At 39.8% G+C, this 18,631-nt stretch overlaps 1 protein-coding gene across 1 annotated transcript; it reads right to left on the bottom strand.

Annotated features, from left to right (window-relative positions):
* Positions 1 to 1,738: 1,738 nt before the first annotated feature.
* Positions 1,739 to 17,218, bottom strand: LOC122824070. The gene is made up of 10 exons (XM_044104272.1): positions 17,113 to 17,218; positions 5,375 to 14,720; positions 5,191 to 5,290; positions 4,980 to 5,082; positions 4,213 to 4,276; positions 3,971 to 4,102; positions 3,625 to 3,714; positions 3,375 to 3,518; positions 3,104 to 3,288; positions 1,739 to 2,772 (listed from the first exon to the last, which is right to left on the bottom strand). Exons 1-10 carry the CDS (start codon positions 17,211 to 17,213, stop codon positions 2,604 to 2,606), a joined length of 10,434 nt encoding a protein of 3,477 aa, XP_043960207.1. The 5' UTR covers positions 17,214 to 17,218; the 3' UTR covers positions 1,739 to 2,603.
* Positions 17,219 to 18,631: the final 1,413 nt, after the last annotated feature.

Raw genomic sequence — 18,631 nt, 5'->3', positions numbered from 1 at the left:
GAGATCTCCAGAAAACATGCAAAAAGGAAAGACTGGAAAATTACAAAAACATGACTGTCTGACTAAAGCTTGTCCACTTTAAGTATTTCTTGTATTTGCCTGTAAAAAAATCTACCAGACTCACTGAAATCTCAGTTTAAAACTCTTTAGAAAGATTAAGTCCTTGCAAAAGTCTGAAAACAAAGTCAATCTAAGCAGTACTGAGGGAGTTGGTGAGGACTGCAATTGCAGCTCAGGTCAGACCTGGTTTCTTTTCTTAAAATGAACCCGAACTGTAGAAATTACTTGTAAATGCTGTGGTTGTTGTGTAAATTTTTGTTTTTAATAGCTGGACCAAAAATGTTATGTTTAGGATGAAGAAATTTATGCTTTAAAATCAGGCAGCTGTGATATTTTTGTCTTTTTATGCTGATGTGTAAGAATAAAAGTGTGTTTGCAAGTACCTGCTCGGCTTTTTGTCAGCCAGCCTAAATCCTTCTGACTGTTTCTATCAACTGAGATGACCTTTGTGCACCAAACAACAAAGAAATGCCATTGGTGGTTGTTGAGTGAAAGACACCTAAACAAGCTCGGCTCTGTTTGTCTCTTCCTGATTTGTATCAACTCCTGAGGAGGAGTCAGTGGAGAACTCGGTTTTGTCCCCCTCTGTTTGAGGAAGCGTTTGTGTTGTTCTAAGGCTGTTTTGCTCTTCAGAAGTTGCCATCGAGCAGCCCCGTGTTGTGACAGGAGCGTCGAGGAATGTGCTAAGAGGGGAGTGTTTACATCTTCAAGCAAGAAAGTTCCCACCGTTTAAAACAGTCAAGACTCAAATAGATCCCAATAGATTTTAAGGTCATAAAAAAATGACCTTAAAATAATTCATTTAATAAATTACAGCTACATATTTAAGTGGGGGGGGGGGTTTGTATTTCAGAGCCAATGAAAATCAAATGTGATTTTTTTCTGAAAATCCCCCTATCATGGAAGAAAAACAGGTAAAGGTGCGAAAGCAACTGGGACTTTTTTTTTTACTGAAATTGGGATTTTATTATATGTTTAATAACCGACGAACTACTGAAAAGTTGAGTGGAAGGAAAAGCTGTGGCAGAAAAAGGTACACAAAGTATTATGTGTAACTGCAGTTTTGAGAGGATTGTGTAGGAAACCAAATTCAAGAGTTGAACTTGAACCTCATTTTAAATAAATGCATAAAGATGAAGACATATTCACAACATGGGCTACAGCTGTTGCTCTTCTCTAATCATTTACTGAAAAGATTTATAAATCCTGCTTTCATTTTTTAGCGAGACTTCACACCAGTCTTTTTATTCATCTGTTGAAGAGATCTAACTGTAGCTGTGGATCTTTAGATCCTATAGTGGATCCTATAGATGTAATCTTTTACAATTTACATCCACAGGATCCAGAAATTCTATAGAGGTGATAGGATCTAATATTTTACATATGATGTTATTTGTAAAAAGCTAATTCTAACTATTTATGTTTTCATATGACCAGAATCGCCAATAAAAGACAAAAATTATATTGGTGCATCCCTATTCATAATAATCTGAAGTGAACAATGAAATATATTACTCTGTGTACAAGGCATACATACAATATGAATTTAGGTTTTTTATTGTATTTCTAAACAAAAATAACCTTTCAGTAACATTTATTGATAACCTACATCTGTGTACATTAACAGCAACTTTTCCTACATTAAAAGAAAAATAATCACCACTAGGCGGCATCAACAAATATTTTACATGGTTTATTTAAATAAATATTTACATAAGAGGTTTATATAAATCAATTTCTTCTTGTTTTTCTTAAACAAAATGTCTCTCTAAAAGGCGACCGCTTTAACAATGACAGAATTGAGAGATGATGCTGTTAATCGGAGTGTGATCTAAACCCTCATGTGAAGACTGGACCTTAATATCAAAAACAAAAAACACACAGGTTTAAGATATTTCTCAACTTCCGTTATAAATCTCGTAATAGTACACATAAATCTACATGATTCGATATAAATTTTAAGTTGTTGCTAAAGAATAAGGATGATTCTCTACACTAACTTAATAAAAATCCGTATGCCGGAAGGGAGAGGGTATGTGGTCAAGACGTAAATAAAACACAATTAACAATCATCAACAAAGCAAATTTAAAATAAAGAGAATATTGGTGAAACTTGAAAACAACAATAAGACAGCAAAAAGCTAAAATGTGAACAATATATGGCTTGGTTTATACAGGAACACATGATGAATGCTCCAATCTACAATTCACACCCATAAAGTGGAGACGATGGCAGCCTCACCATCCAGGAGATCCTGACTCATCTTCAGTCAGCTTCAAAAGCTGTTTCAGTTTGCTGAACACAGAAATAATATGCTCTTTAAACTCTATTGCTCTCATTTCATGCATGTGTATTCTAACAAAACCAACCATTTGTTTAAAAAGAATCTAAAGAATTTTTTTTTTCTTTTTTAAATACTATGCCCGGAAGAGTTAAAGTTGTCATCCTGAGTTTTAGTCCAATCACCAACTTCTCGGAGTAAATTGTGTCATGCTGTGAAGACTTCATGTTTGAATCCATTGGTGCCTCCTCCATCAGACTGTCATACCGAGTCAGTTTTGGGCTGGATCGAGCGGGTCCCACTCACAAAGTTATAAACTAAAAACTGAGATGTGCCAAAATAATGGGTGGCAAAGAGTTTTCCATCAGGCGTGGGGTCTGAGAACGCAATCTCGTCTTTGCTCAGGTAGGAACCGTAAATGAAGTTGTTCCTGTGTAAAAAAGAAAAGCAACTTTAATTATGTAAAAAGTTTTCTTTGTTTGTAAAACGCATTATTTTGTGTTAAACCAAGAGATGTTGGAAACTTTTTTAGAAAGATTATACATGGTTATCAATTTTCAACCAAAGTGTGAAGTGTTGCAGTGAATTTTATTTAGAGGCATCAGAGAAAAGAATAAAAATATCTACATACAAACCACACTTTCAGATTTTTGCCTGTTGAAAACCATTCATCCTTTCCTTCTACTCCATAGTTTAGTTTAAAATCCCAATGGACTTGCTCGTAAAATGTGAAAACGTTGAGTATGAATACTAAGACCAACCTTAGGCACTCAATCAAGCGTGTGGCGATAGCCCGACGCCGCATCACGCCGACCACCCAGATGCGACTGATGCCGCAGATGGCCGGCTCTGGCGTAGTGGAGCAGCACCAAGCTCTCTGATGTTCAAACATCACCTTCTCCCCCTCTGAGCCCTCAGGAGGATTCTCCTCGATCACTCTGTAACCCTTTGAGTAGATATGAGAAAATCTTGATTTTCAAAAGCCTCAAAGACAAAACAGTGTGCTAGATTTAAGAGCCTGCAGTCTTGTACCTCTTGGATGTGCTCTGCTATGAGACATCCAGCCACTTTCTTGTCAATAGAGATGAAGAGGAAGGTTTTGGTCTGAGAGGGACACTTTGTCTCCACCTGTTGGAAGCCAAGGTCATTGTCCACCATCTCCCGGATCTCCTCCACCTGAGATGGACAATTAATTATCAAGCTACAGCAGGTCCAAAATGACACACAAAGGTTTAACTTCTGCATTGTTCATGAAGGCAATGCCCCGACACTTGAAACAGACCTTCTTCAGGGCATATTTGGGATCATCAGGGAGGACGAGGATGATCTTGCCATCAGGATATTCTGCCATGATTCTCTCTTTTTTCCACCCCTGAAAACAACATATATTAAACCGTTAAAAGAAAATGGCATCTTTGAGATATTCCATATCAATCACAATAATTGGAGTGTCTTTAAACTGGTCAAAAACTTAAGGACACTCCGGTTTAAGGACAGGCACAAGGCACAAGCTCATACCTTGTGCCTGTTTAGCTCAACTAAGCACAAGATATGAGCTAAACAAATAAAAATGAATGTGACGAAGAGATTCTCGACACATGGTTTGTGTGAATGCAGACTGGTCTCACCACATATTTGACAGCACTGACGAACTGATTGTGAAACAGTAAATGCTGAGATTCATCCTCAGGGTTGGCAGCAGAGTAGAGCATCCCACACACGCTGCAGGCTTCTGGCCCAAAATGTTTCTGTCCCACATCCTGGCAGACAAAAGATGACAGTTTTTACAAAACATGCAACAGTAGTCCTGTTTAATCTGTACGAGATCTTTGGTAAAATTATGATGGGGGAGTTTTATGCTCACAATTACCGTCTGAGTGCCATCTTTGTCGACCTCTTGATGAGTCGCTGCTTCTTGTGGCTTTTCCTCTCCGCTGTAAAACAGACACACATCAGGAATATTCCTTCTAAGTCAGATCCCAGAACCTTAGGAAATTTTTCAAGTATTAACATATTTCTAAGGAAGTCAAGTTTTAATTATGGTGCCTGGAAACGGATGGATGGATGATTGGTTGGACAAGCAGATGGGTAAACAGATGAACTAAAGAAAATTGGACAAACAGATGGAGAGAAGGATGGAATATTGGATGAAGAAATGGACAGACAGTAAGAGAGATGATGGGATGGAAAACTGGGATAATGGACAAACGGATGGATGGACAGATGGATAAAAGAACATAGTATGGGTAAACAAAATGGATGGACAAACAAATAAATGGGTTATGGCCATATGGACAAACAGATGGATAGATGGGGTACACTGGACAAACAGATAGAGAAACAGATAAAGAATAGGAAAATGGATACTTGGATGGATGGGTGGTAAGAGTTCAGAGCGGTGCACAGATAGACAGTAGGTGGTGCTAGAGCACCTGCCCTTTTCCTCTGGACCAAAAGTGCCCTTATGAAATGTTTTTTTAGTGTAGTGTGTGGCCTGTAAAAAATCTCGCACTATTAACACTCCAAGTGACACACCAGTTGCCCTTTGTTATATCCAAAATGTAAGACTTCTGGGTGGAAGGATGGATCACAGAGGAGGAGTGCTAGACAGTGAACAACCAACATGAATATTCTTACTGCTGGCAGGGCTTCTCTGATGTCTTCTCCTCTGTCAAAGCTAATTCTGTGTTACTCCCCGGAGGCAGAACGGTCATAGTAACTGGTGGACAAGAAAGGGATTCTAAAATGGAAGCATGGTTAATGTTAAGACAGAGAAGTTTAAAAGGTTGAAAGCAAAAGTAGCAGATTTGTCCTGCATTGAATTGAGATGACAACAGCAACAACGAACCAGCAGATATTTCTTCACACTTTGTTGCAGCAGATATGTTGGTACTGTTCTCAGGTGTAAAGGAAGAGGCAGAAACTGGTGAAGATGAACCAGATGTACCCTGTGTACAAAAAAGAAAAGCTTCGGTCATAGCATGTTCATAATACTGGTGCTAATACTTTAAAACAAATCAATCTGGAGTTACCTTGGGTTTATTATTCTCCTGGGTTGGAGGATTTTCGGGTTTCTGAGGCACTGAAGCTACTGAAGGCTTCGATTGAGGTGGCTTATCTTCTGTTGGAGCTGGCTGCTTCGGCAGCGTTACATTTTCACCAGCTGTTTTTGACAAAGGAGGGATATTAGTGGCGGGCTCGGGCTGAACTCCAGCCAAGTTGGTTTTGGAAGAAACTGGTTTTGAAGAAGCTGCAGACGTAGACTTTGACTGAGGGGTTGGAACGGTAGGCTTGATTTGTGTTGGCTTTATTTGAGGCTGAGCTGCAGTGGTGGACTTTGACTGAGCTGAAATCTGTCCAGGTGTGCTCTGAACTTTCAGTTTTGCCTGGGTAGGTAGTTGTAGGGAATCAGTTGTTTTTAATGAAGGTACGGGACGCTGAGCAGGGATCCCGGGGCGAGGCGGTTGTGTGGGCTGATTTGGCTTTTTTGGAGCAACTAGCAACATGTCGTCATCATCTAATTCAAAGTCATCTGGGGAGTACTTGGGTCTGGGTTTGTACGGCGTGTACTCTACAGGCTTCAGTTTTTGAGCTTTAAGTCCATTGGGCATAGGAGGAGGGACTGCTGGCAGAGTCCTCTTGGCTGCGGACCGGGTCACTTTCGGAGCAGGCCCTGGAGTGGCTGCAGCAGGTTGAGATGCCTGAGCCCTACTTTGCCTCGTGCTTCTACGAACTTCAACAACAGGCGGTTCCGGTTTGGTAGTTTCAGCTTTTAGTGGCTGAACTTTGTCTGTTTCTTTCTTAGAAAGCTCAGTTCTGGTAGTTTCTAGTTTAGGGGGCTGAGTGGGAGAATTTTCTGTTTTAGTTGGTTCCGTCGCAGCTGGCTCAGCCTTAGGGGACTCTGGTTTTGGTGGAACAGGTTTATTGGCAGGAGCAGGGCTTGCTGGGGATGTTATTGATGGACTCGTCGCTGGTGGAGGAAGCGTAGTTATGGGATTCATTAAAAAACCACCAGAAAAAGGCGCTTGCCAGTCAATGTCTGAAAACATCTGATTTGCTTGATCAGATTTTAGTTTCTTCACACGAGCCCAAGACATTTTCTCCCTTTGCAGCTCAACCTGCCTGAGTCTCTGATATCGGGTCAGCTTCTTTTTTTCATGGGCTTTCAGTGGCACTGAAATCTGCGATATAAAGAAGCGTCTTTTCTGAGGCTCTGTGGCTGGTTTGGGTTCAGCCGACTCTGCCATAGAGGGTTGGACAGCAGACGACTCAAGAGCAGGGGTCACCGAAGTGGAGTTCCCTTCTGGTCCAGCAGGGCTTGCAACATTATCTGGCTCTGCATCTTGTGAGGTAACTGCTGGTTGTTCCCTCTTGCTGGCTTCAGCTTTGGCAGCTGCTGCTACTGCTGCTTGTTTTTCTTCCTCTATCCTCTTCAACAACATGCTGTCTGTGGCAATGTCCTCTGCAATTTCTTGACAGAGCGCCAGGAGGTTCAGTTGCTGTCGTTGTGCCGCTCTCTTAGACTCTGCAGCCTTTTGTTCGGCCAACGCCGCAAGACGAGCTTTGGTTCTTGCTTGTGTATTCATTTCTTGTTTCTTAGGTTTTTCCACCTCAGGTAGCTTTTTATCATCTTCAGTTTTTTCCTTCAAAACACTGCTAATTCCGTCTTTATTTTTATTTACTACCCTCTCTTCGGATTTTGGAGGGTCTTCAGAAGTTTGTTTGGGTGGCTTTATTATTTTAACGTCATCATCTTCCTCGTCATCCTCTGCCACAACAATCTCCCGACCAATCTCAATATCCTGGAGAATCTCTACTTCTTGTAGCTCCAAGTTACGGTCAGGGTTCTCCATTATTGCTACATTACCATCTTTAGTTGAGGGCTGAGTATCGGTGTTTGACATTTCTGCATCCACACTAGAGGTATGGTCTTCAGAATATTGAGCACTGTGAAAAACATCCAGAGGTAAAACTTCCTCTGTGCTGGCTTCAGAAGCATCTTTAACATTTTCAGTTGCTTCATGTATCTCCATCTTCTGGGAGCCATTTAAAATACTTTGATTTGGCTCTTTACCTAGCAATCCACCATCCAAGGGAGGATTTGACAATCCTGATTCAGCTGCAGCCTGAGTCAAGATATCCAAGTGAATTTCATTCTCCAAAACCGGTTCCAAGATCACATACTCTTCGGATGCACCATCTGTTATCTCAACTTCACTGTGAGTTTGAGCGTCCTCAAGTCTAGCATTTTTTTGTACCTCCTTGGGAAACTCTACTGCACTAGTGCATTCTGGAATAGCACTTCTTTCACTTTTTTCTGCAGCATCATCTGACTGTCCATCTGTAGCACTGATGTCAACAGTGTTTGCTGTTGTGTTACTCTGCTCCAACTGGGCATATGTGGGACCTTGTACCTCCCCGGTAGTTTGAACCTCCATGTCCTCCAAACCCTGGCTGTTTGGAACAGTAATTTCGTCTTTGTCCTCTTGCTGAGGGTGAACAGTTCCTAATTTAACATCATTGACTGAAAGGTTTGCTCCATCACCCACAGCGAGGGGGATTTCTGTGTTCTGTATGTCCAGAACAGAAATGCTACCACCCAGCTCAATTTTTGTATAAATTTCACCACCACTGTTGCTCTCTGGACTACTAATAGGTTCGTAAACTACCTGGTTTTCATTAAAATGGATCTCCATTTCATTAGCTGTCCTAATCTCCTCTTCTGATGCCTGAACACCACCATACTCATCTTGTTGGGTACAAACCAACACAACTACTTTGCTCCCATCAGCATCTTGAAGATTACTAACAGGTCTGTCAACACTGATTTCATCAATTAGTTGTCTTCTTATGTCGTCTTCTAATGAGGTTGTTGTTCTTATATTCTCAACAACAGGCTCTGTCTTCCTGGTAACTTCAAAGTTAGGAACAGGAAGTGGTTCCTTGTCCGATATGTGTGTGGTGTGTTCGTTGATTTCTTTTGCCATATGGTTGTGGTGTTCTGCTGCAGTTTCGAGAGAAGAAATCTTGCCCATCTCTGCAGACGTTTCCATTTTAATTTCAGTCTCTAGAACATTCTCACGTAAAGAGGTGACCTCCTTTTCATTTCCATACTCTTCAGCAACCTCCTTGCCTCTTTGCTGTTGATGGTGAACAACAGACTTCTCAAAATAAATCTCAGCAGGGGTTTCTGATGCATGAATGTCTGTTACAGAAGGTCTGACAACTTGAGCATTAACAGAGATAAAGGTTAATGCTCTCCCAGCAGGAGGAGAGTCTTTTTCTGCTTGAGGGTCTGCTGGGAGTTCACTGACCTCATCTCTCTGGCTTTGGATTTCTTCCATAAGGTGAGAGATCCCTTCAGGCAACTCTGATTTCTTTACTTCCATTTCTTTTTGAATCTCAGTAATACTCTGACTTTTTCTGGTAGTCTGGTTATCATTTTCCACACAAAGATCAAGCCTCTGGATCTGTGTTTCAGGTTGTAGCAATGAAGATGAAATTTGGGTGTCTGCAGTGAATTCAGTGACGTCCTGACCACTCTGGCTATGTTTTTGTTCTGTAAACGTTGGTTGGGAAATTTCCTCCCGTCTCTCTGTCCTCTGCATTTCTACCTCTTCTGAAACATCAGAACTTCTAGGGCATTCTCTGACATCCTCTTTATCATTTCCATGACAGATTTCCTGTATTATTGTTGTTGTTTGAATTTTCATTTCATTTGGACTCTTGGCAACAGTGACACATTCTTCAGAAATCTGATTTTCATTTTCATCACTCTCCATCGTGGGAAACCTTTCTGGGGACTTTTTAGATATATTTCTTACAGTCTCCTTCACAAGACTTTTCTGAGTGTCAGTTTGTCTTTGAGATATTTGTTGAGGAATCTCTTCAAGAGGTACTGCTTGTATTTCCATTATGTTCTCAAAAATACCAGTGCATTTTTCGACAGCTTTAGCCTCTCCTACAAGCTCGGTTACTTTAATGCTCACCTGGTTGTGTATTTCAGTAGGAGCTGGTGAAAAAGACAATCTGAGGTCCTGTTGAGCTTTCTGGCTTTGTGCTTGTATGTTAGACGTTGGTTGAGAAATCTCCTCCAAAGGCTTGGGTGTTTCCACTTTTACAAGATTTTCACCAATAACAATGGGTTCTTTGAAAGTCTCGTTCTCATTTTCAATGCTCATGTTTGAGTCTTCAGCAGGTTGACTTGCATCAAGGCTCTTTTGAGATTTTGTTTCTACTACCATTGTTGGTTGAGAAATTTCCTCAAGAGGCTGTATCGTAATCATTTCGATTTTATTCTCACCTACGCCAACAAATTCTTCCACTGCCTTGGTCACTTCTTCACTACCCTCATTTGTGTCACTTGCAGACTGAGTTCCATCAAAGATCTGGTGGATTTGTGTTTCAGTAGTAGAATATGAAGCAAAGCTCTTTACTGCAGAGTCAGTTTCCATCTTATTCTCTGCAGCAGTTACAGTCATAGAATCTGCATTTTTCTCAACATGCCGACTCATTTTGTTTTGCATTTCCACAGCTGGATAGTTTGCACTCAAAACGTCAGTTTCATCTCGACATTCCTCTTTCTGCATTTCCATTAATGGTGTGGCTATAAAATCCTCTGTTGCTGACGTGCATTGCATTTCAGATTGTATTGGATTATCTTCTACAGTGACACATTCTTTACAGCTGGTTTTGTTCACACTTTTGTTGTCAATCATCACATCATCATGAACTTCATCAACGTTATCTCCTGCTGTTTGTTCACTTACATTGAGAGTTTCCTGCCTATGTGCTTCAACCACACAACCAATGTTGAAACTCTTCTCTGAAGTCTCCATGTCAAGTTCTGTTTGATTTTGATTGCTATGCAGGGAACAGGGTGAAACTGGACTCCCTTTTGTTACTGCTGTGTCCACTTCCATTTGTATCTGTGTTACAGTCACAATTTCCACATTTACCTTGTTGTAGTTTTTAACTAGAGGTTCAGCTGATATGTCTGGATTAGGTTCACTGACATTCGGGCTTTGCATTTCTTCAGTATGGGCAATGTTACAGACGTCATTGGGTGAGCCTGCAGCCACTTCCAGAAGAGCAGCACCATTTGTATTCTTCTGAGCATCGCTGGGTATCTCAGTAACAGGTCCAGTAACTGTTTGTGTTTCCATTTCTTCCATTGGAGGAAAGTTAGAGACCTCCTGGGATGTGGCTACAACTTCTTTATCAGATTCCACTTGACTCTGAGCAGTATCAGGAGCACATGTAATATCTAAGCTGCTCTGGTGACTTGACGTTTTATGACTGTCATGACCTTCATCTGGTGTGCCAACATTGGGTTCGCTAACCAGCTGGGTTTGCATTTTCTCAAAAGATCCAACAGTTGAGAATTTTAACGTGGGACCAACTTCTACTTGAGTCTCAACTGCAGAATTTGCATTTTCAAAATCTTTCTGTACTTCCTTTGGTAAGTCAGTGGTAGGTTCACTGACCAGCTGTGTTTGCATGTCTACATCCTCTGCAAGAACTTCTATCGGAGTCCAAGTTGCACAGCTTTCTTTCTCCAGGTCTTTCTGTGTTTTGTTGGGTATATTAGGTTCACCGACCAGCTGGGGCTGCGTGTCATCTATTGGAGGATAGTTAGATTGCATCTGTGATGTGGCAGGAATTTCTCCATCAGCTTGCAGTTCACTTTGATCAACATGAACACAATGAACACTATGCCTCTGGTATTCATCAGGTATGTTATTGTTAGATTCAATGGCAAGCTGAGTTTGCATTTCTCCTACAGATGCTGTTACAGAGACCTCCACTGATGTGCCTACAATTCCACCATCAGCTTGTTTTTGACCAACAACAGAAACACATATATTGTCCCTGGTTGTAGAGTTGGCATTTTCCAGATTTGTATGACCTACATCCTGTACTTCAATAGTGCACTTATTGACCATCTGGGGGTGCATTTCTTCTACAGGTGCAATGTTAGAGACATTCTCAGATTTATTCACTTCAATTAGAGTCAGAGAAGAAACACTTGTAACATCCAGATGTTCCTGCACCTTGCTGCTAATGTCAGTGGTAGGTTCCCTCATCAGTTGCTGTTGCAACCCCTCTGATGATGAGGCAGCTTCTAATTGAGTCTGAGCAGAATCGCATGCAACATCTTCTCTGCTTCTAGAATGTGCATTTTCCAGATGTTCATCAGACACATCAAAGGGGGATTTGCTAGCAATCTCAGTTTGCATTTCTTCTGCAGGTGCCAAGTTCGGAAGCTCTTCTGTGACATCAATTTCAATTGGAGTCTGAGGAGCACAATTTGCATGCTCTGGATCTTCCTGCACCTCGTTGATCATGTCAATAACATGTTCATTTACCAGTTGGCTTTGCAACACCTCTGGTGATAAAGAAACAGTCTCTCCTGCAGTTTCTAACTGATATTCATTGGATATGTCAATCATGGATTTACCAACCACTTGGGTTTGGATTTCTTCCTCAGGTGCCATGTTACAAAGTTCTTCTGATGCAACATCAACTTCAATTGGAGTCTGTGTGAGATTGGAAATGTCTGTTGGTGTTACCAGCTGAGTAACGGTAATAGCTATAACCTCTGAATTTTTTTCTTCTTGACTTTCAGCAGCAGCAGCATTTACAGTGATCCTAGTAATTTCCTGATCTTTATGAGCTTTGTCACTAATGGTAGGTTCACTGACCATCTGGTTTTGCACTTCTTGAATAGATGCAGTTTTAGAAACCTCATCAGGTGTGACATTAACATGGATTTGAGTCTGAAGGGCCCACTTTAAACTAACTGAATCTTTTTGAATTTCTTCAGCTATCTTTGTAGTAGGTTCCATGATTGCCTGGGTTTGCATTTCTTCTAGAAGAGTAATACCTGAGACCTCATCAGATGTTGCTGCAGACAGGTCATTAATGTTGATTTGAGCCTGAGCAGTACAGGGACCATCCTGACCTCTGTAAGCTTCTTCAGGTATCTCAGTTATGGGTTCAGTGAACTGGCTTTGCATTTCTTTGACTTTTGCAATATTACAGACATCATCCTTGGATTCTGCAGCTTCTTCAACATTTATTTGACTCTGATCAGAGCCATTTGCATTCTCCAGATCTTTATTTGCTGTGTTAGGTCTATCACTGGGTTCATTAGACAGCTGGATTTTGGTTTCTTCTATAGGAGCAATATTTGACACGGCCTCTGACATGACCTTATTTTCTTTGTTTACCTCCTTGTGAGTCTCAGTAGCAGAATTTGCACTATCAAGATCTTTGTGAGCTTTATCAGATATGCCAGTGGTGCATTCACTGACTAGCTGTTTCATCTGACTGCGTGATTGCTCTATCAGAGTCCTTTCAAAGACCTCCTTGGATATATTAGAGGTCTGCATGTCCACTTCTGTTAGAGTCTCATCCGTTGTAGCAAAACATTCTGGAGACTTTGGATCTTTTTCTACAGTGGTGGATTCACTGACTTGGTTCTCCTGCACTTGTATTTCCGGTTCATGTTCTAAAAGCTTTAACACTGCAACAGGCTGTGTTTCTATCCCGCTTTGACCCTGAAATTTGCCAGAGCATTCAACAGTATTCATCTTTTCACATTTATCAACTGTAACATGATCACGGCTCTGTGTAGATACAACTGTAGGAGAAGGTTCCCTGACCTCATAGAATTCCTGCTTTTGCATTACCACTGGAGTACTGGGATTTATGATATCTGATGTAATTCCTATCTGTATTTTTGTTATATTTTGTTTCTCTGCTTCACTCACAGTCTCTTTGCTTGCCATGATTCCAACATTTTCCTGCTTTTGAAAATCTGTGGACGGGTTGGCAGTAGATTCCCAGATTTGTAAATCAACCATAACACTTGGATTTGAAGCCGCTAAATCCTCTTTATCTTGAATCTTTGGTACAGCAGCAGATTGAATGATCGTAACACTCTCTTTGTCTACGTTTGAAGATTCTACTTTGGTCATGTTGTCTTGAATTATGTGATTCAGTGGAACGACTATATTTTCAGAAGGGTCCGCTGTTTGATTTTTATCGTAAATCTCCCGACAATAAGACTGAGTGTCACGGATCAAGCTGTGATTCTGTTCTTCTGCAGGAAGATCAGAACTGGCACCAGTATAAGGAGACTGCAAGTCAACCCTTTTTCTGCTGCTTTCTTCAAGTCTTTCCTCAGAGTTTTCCTGTGTTTTGTTCAAATCCTCACACAAGTCACCATCTGTTCCTGGAGCCTTATGGTGTCTCTCTTCAGGATTTGATTCTTCTTTCAGAGATGTTAAGGGCTCTCCTTTTGTTACTCTTCTATCAGCCTGGGTTTCTTGTTTACAGTTTTCAGTCACTGAAGGGGAATTTGTTTCGTCCGATGACACATTTTGTACCTTTCCAAAACTCAGGCCTCCTCTTGTTTCGGGTTCCTTCTGCTCACCCTTTGTTGTTTCACATTTTAGATTACACTGATTTTCTTCAGAAGGAGACTGATGGCTCAATGGAGAGCGACCTTCACCTCTACAGCTAGTATTCACATCTTCGGGAACTGAACATAGTGTTTCCTCTGACGATGATAGCGTTTCATTATCTACGCCCTTTAGGATTTTAGTGGACCCAATTTTATCTATCTGTTCCTCACCCTGAGAAGAGGAAACAAGTATATTTTCTCTTGAAGATGTTTTGTTTTCTTGGCTTTCAAATTCCAAAAGTTGCATTTTTTCAGCTGCCAAGTCACCCGTTTCTCTTTCAGACACCACCAGATTCGATGCATCAACTGAAGTTTCTTGCTGATCAGTATCTGATAAGCTTTGAGAAGATGTTGAATCCAAGTTTCTACCATAGTTGTGCTCGATCTGTACAGAATCGGATGATGCAGGTGATGAATCGTGACTCATGTCCAGTGGATCAGACGTACCCTCCTCTGCTTTGCGTTTAGCTTTGACTTTGTTGGAATATGTTTTGATGCAGCGGGCCTTGTCTTCATCATCCCGCTCTCTGAACAAGTCCACCTTACACGTGTCGCTGCTCAGCTCCTTATCAGATTCTGCTGAGGCAGTCTGCTTCAGGGAACCTTTGGAGTTAGCTTGCAGTGAGGGAGCTTCTCCATAGGAGGCACTTGAGGCTGTTTGAAGCTTGGCTTTTTTAAAAGGTGGGTCTGAAGGGGTTGGACTGGAATCATTTGAAGGAGAACTCTGTTTTAATGAATTATTTTCATCTTCCATAGAAGATCTTTTTTGCTTAGCTTGTTGGGTTCCTGTGTTGGGAGATTTGCTAGTTGGTCCAGTTTTGGATTGTAAATCATCTCCATCCTCTTCCACCTTTCTCATCTTGGACTGAGATTCAGGGGGCGACAATTCTCTCTTTGAGGCAGGCATTCTGCAGAAATAGAAAAGGACAATGAGACTTGGACAGTGTTGTAAATTAAAAACCACAGCAAATGAGCATCAATGTCATTAATCATCTGTTCATCTCATTCTGGCTGGATATTTAACCTTGGTAGAGGTAAATTTGTCTTTGCTTGACACTTTGAGTCCTGGGATTGAGCTGACTTTTAATAACAGCCTGTTCAATTTCAGCTTAATTTTAGCCTTCATTATCAATGAATTATGATAGCATTAATTTTGAACACCCTGTTTTGATACGTTCCAACTTCCTGTGTAGAACTTTTACAATTAGATTAAATAAAATGCTGGCAGTGCTGCGAAAACTTTTTGAACAGTGGGCCAAAATGTATATGTTTTTGTTTCTATGAACAAAAAAAAGAAAATAATTATAATGCGTCATTTCCTTTTTACCTGCACAGTAATAACTTAGACATGCTATATGTAACAAAAATAATTACTGTGGGTCCAAGAAGGGACTCAGACATTTGCCTCAATAAAAGAAAGATGTACAGATTTTCTTTTACATCTACTATCCTTTTTGGTTCAAATGTTTTAGAATTTGTTGGTCTGAACAACAAAAAGGAGTCTTCTACAAACCCTACTATCTTAAGTCAAGTTAAATGAACAGGTGTGCCCAAATCTGATCTGAATAAAAAGGTGGTAGATGTCTATCTCTACTTAAAATGAAATTAAAATGATAACAAAAAATTACTAGTAAAATAAAAATCCATTGTGTTGCACCTAAAATGTTTACAACTAGGGACACAAACTTATCAAAACAAATCTTGTCATAACAATGTCTTAATCTGCATCAGCTCCATTTGCTGGAGAGTCAAATTTGAACTATTTTTAAACTGTGGATTGAGACCACACAAAGGCATTTCACCACAATGAAAAGAAGTATTTTTGTCTCAAAGTAAGACTTTTTAACCTAAGCTCACAGTAGCACTAGCAATTATCAAACATGGTAACGGCTGCATCATGATGTGAAACTATTTCACAACTAGCAACAGTAGTTCATTTCCAAACATTGAACATGGACAAAAGGAGGTAGTCAAAAAGGACAACAATCCAAAATCCATAATAATTGTACTTTGATAATGTTCTTTAAATAATAGCAGAAGGCATTGACAACTCATTCAAGAGGTTGGAAAATAACTCAAAACAACATCTGAAGCACTGCAGACCTCACATATCTCAGTTAGATGTTCACGAGTCAACAATAAAAATATAGACAGAGCAAAACTAGCTTATGGAAAGATTGTGAGGTAAAATCCTCTGCTGACCAAAGAGTATAAAGAGTCAAATCATATCTGGCTAAAATTGCTTTCACCACATCCATATTCTACAACACCTAGATGACTACTCATAATTGATTTAATCACTTCTACTAAACCAGAAAGTTACTCAGGAGAATGTCCAGCAACCATCTTGAGAACCTTAAGCTTGAGAACATTTTGTTTATGTAAAAGAGCAATAAACCAAAGCACACCAGCAAGTGGAAAGATTTGAAAAAGGAAATAAAAAATAAAAAAATGGAGGTTTTGGAGTGGCCTAGTAAAAGGCTGTATTCAAACATGATTAGCTGCTGTGGAAGAGATAGTTAGATTCTAGATTCTTGAGATTCTTATACTAATGTAACTCCTCCAATAGAGTTAATAGGTTAATAGGGTTAAGAATTCACTACTCGTTTGCACTTGAGCTTTTCTCCCTCAGTAAATGGCATCATAATTTGAAAACTGTCTTTTACTCACTACAGTCATTTTTGTCTGATATTACAATCTACTCTAAATCATTTAATTGAGATTTTAAAAACGTAAACAAGGATTTCTATAAGTGTGCAAACACTATTTTCCAAGCAGTTTACCTAATGCAACTTGCTCTTAGAGTTATTGATAAAAACCGACTTTGAGTTATCTGTTTCTTTGCATTTTAAATTTAATTTCTGCTAAAATAACACATAAACATGCAAAAACTCATTGCCAAACATGCATTACACCATAGACCTGCAGCTGATGTTTATCATGCATGCAACAAGGCAGGCTAATGGTGGACACAAACAGATAAATTGGAATTAAAGTAACTGCTTATCAAGTAACACGACGTACAATCTACATATTACCCATTTTAACAAATGCTCTAAGTGATAATCTAACGGAGGAGGGAGGTAGTTGTCAGTGAGAGCAGAACAGGCAGTCAGAAATGGTCAGTTAGCTGATGGATAGCTATAAGCTAACGCTAGCTGCTGCCAACTCGCAGAAAAATGAGCGCAGCGAGACTCACAAAGAACAAAACAGCAGCTTCACACACTGAGCACAGCTCCCACTGAGGCTTACCGAGCTCACCAACAAGGCAAAACCACCACACCTACCTGATAAACTCACTTTGATGTTTTCTTTCTCAACAACAGCTGTGTTTTTTTCTCTCCCTGTGAATAAAAATTAACTGTACTTCCGGAGAGAGTCTGCGGATGTGACGTAGCCATCGTCTGCCTGCTCGCGCTCCAACTCTCAAGATTGCTGGAGAAAGCAAACCAGACATCGTCGAATGAAGGCTTCGTTTTAATGTTTATTAATTTATTAATTCAGTAATGTGGCGTTAAAAGAAAGATTTTAACAAGTTGAAAGAGGCAAAATTACAACTGTAAGAGCTGGAAAAAAATAAAGCTATTCAAAACAATATAATCAAAAAATAGAAATTTAATGAAAACTACCGTTTCACACAATGAAAGAAAATGTTTGGTTCATTATTTCTTTATAGCAATACATCTTAAAACATTGGAAAGAGTAGTATGTGCCAATGAAAAGTATAGTATTGGAAAATGGCTTTTCTCTCACTGTAAAAACAAGATTTTTTTTTTACTTCTGGAGTCAATCTTAAAAGATAGAAGTTGAGATGAGCAACCTGTAGTTGTTCAGAGGGTGTTCACGCCACAAAACAGCAGCAACCTCTTTATCAAACTTGACATAACAACTTTGGGGGCCTTGTCAACAATAAGACAACAGAAATGAGGTGAAGTTATACTATGGCTGAACAGCAATGAATGAAGAGGCTTTCCAAAATTTTAAGATTTAATGCAATCCAAATTTTGTGGGTTCAATTCCAGTTTCCTGCTACTACCTATCCATGTGCACAACTTACCTACCAGTCATCATACATGTGTATGAGTGAGTGTGGTTGGGTGTGGTATAAAGCACTTTCAAGAGGTTGGTATGACTAACAAGAGCCTGAGCACAGAGCTGGTGACAACTTCATGACATGGTGTCAGAACAATTATTTTATCTTGAAAGTGAAACTGAAGGATATGATTGAAGATTACGGGAAAATCAAGACTTTGTAAACACCATTTCAATCATGAAGGAAGAAGTAGAGACATGAATAGCAGTATTCATCTAGAGACCCTTTGTGTGCACAGCCGCTAGCATCTATTATAACTTTTCAAAGAAGCTTGGATGGTTCGAGTTACTGCAATACGGAATCTTCCTTTTGGGTTATTTACATTTTTGAATTAAATTAAATTCTGGTTGCTTGTGAAAATTACCACCTTAATTTACACAACCCTAAGATTTGTAAGCTATGGTTTTCCACCCCTCTTTCTAACAGTTTGGTTTCTGCAGGTTCAATATCTATTCATACATATTCCTTAAAAATTTACAAAAACAGACTGAACTCAGGGAATACATCTTAAAAAGTGTGACATTTTAATATATAAAATGTGAGGTTTATATCATGGTGATTGAGTAGCCAATATTTGTTTACACACATATTCTGCTTATTGAATAAACATTAAGGAGTAGGTTTATTTTTCTTTGTACTAGATATTATGAAACTATTTTATGGCATATTTTCTCCATCTCTTTTATTAAAGAAATAATTGTCACATAGCTACATTTGCTCCTTGTT

The sequence above is a fragment of the Gambusia affinis genome, linkage group LG21 (genome assembly GCF_019740435.1).
Source record: "Gambusia affinis linkage group LG21, SWU_Gaff_1.0, whole genome shotgun sequence".
Taxonomy (NCBI): Eukaryota; Metazoa; Chordata; class Actinopteri; order Cyprinodontiformes; family Poeciliidae; genus Gambusia; species Gambusia affinis.
This window is presented reverse-complemented; position numbering and strand designations above follow the sequence as displayed.

Bases quoted from the DNA above. Each gene is read 5' to 3' on its own strand.
- LOC122824070 (XM_044104272.1), bottom strand. From the start codon at position 17,213: ATGGCTACGTCACATCCGCAGACTCTCTCCGGAAGTACAGTTAATTTT. The intron at 4,103-4,212 runs GTAATTGTGAGC...TTTGTCTGCCAG, and splicing joins ACAAAGATGGCACTCAGACG to GATGTGGGACAGAAACATTT. The intron at 3,519-3,624 runs GTCTGTTTCAAG...TGTCCATCTCAG, and splicing joins CCAAATATGCCCTGAAGAAG to GTGGAGGAGATCCGGGAGAT.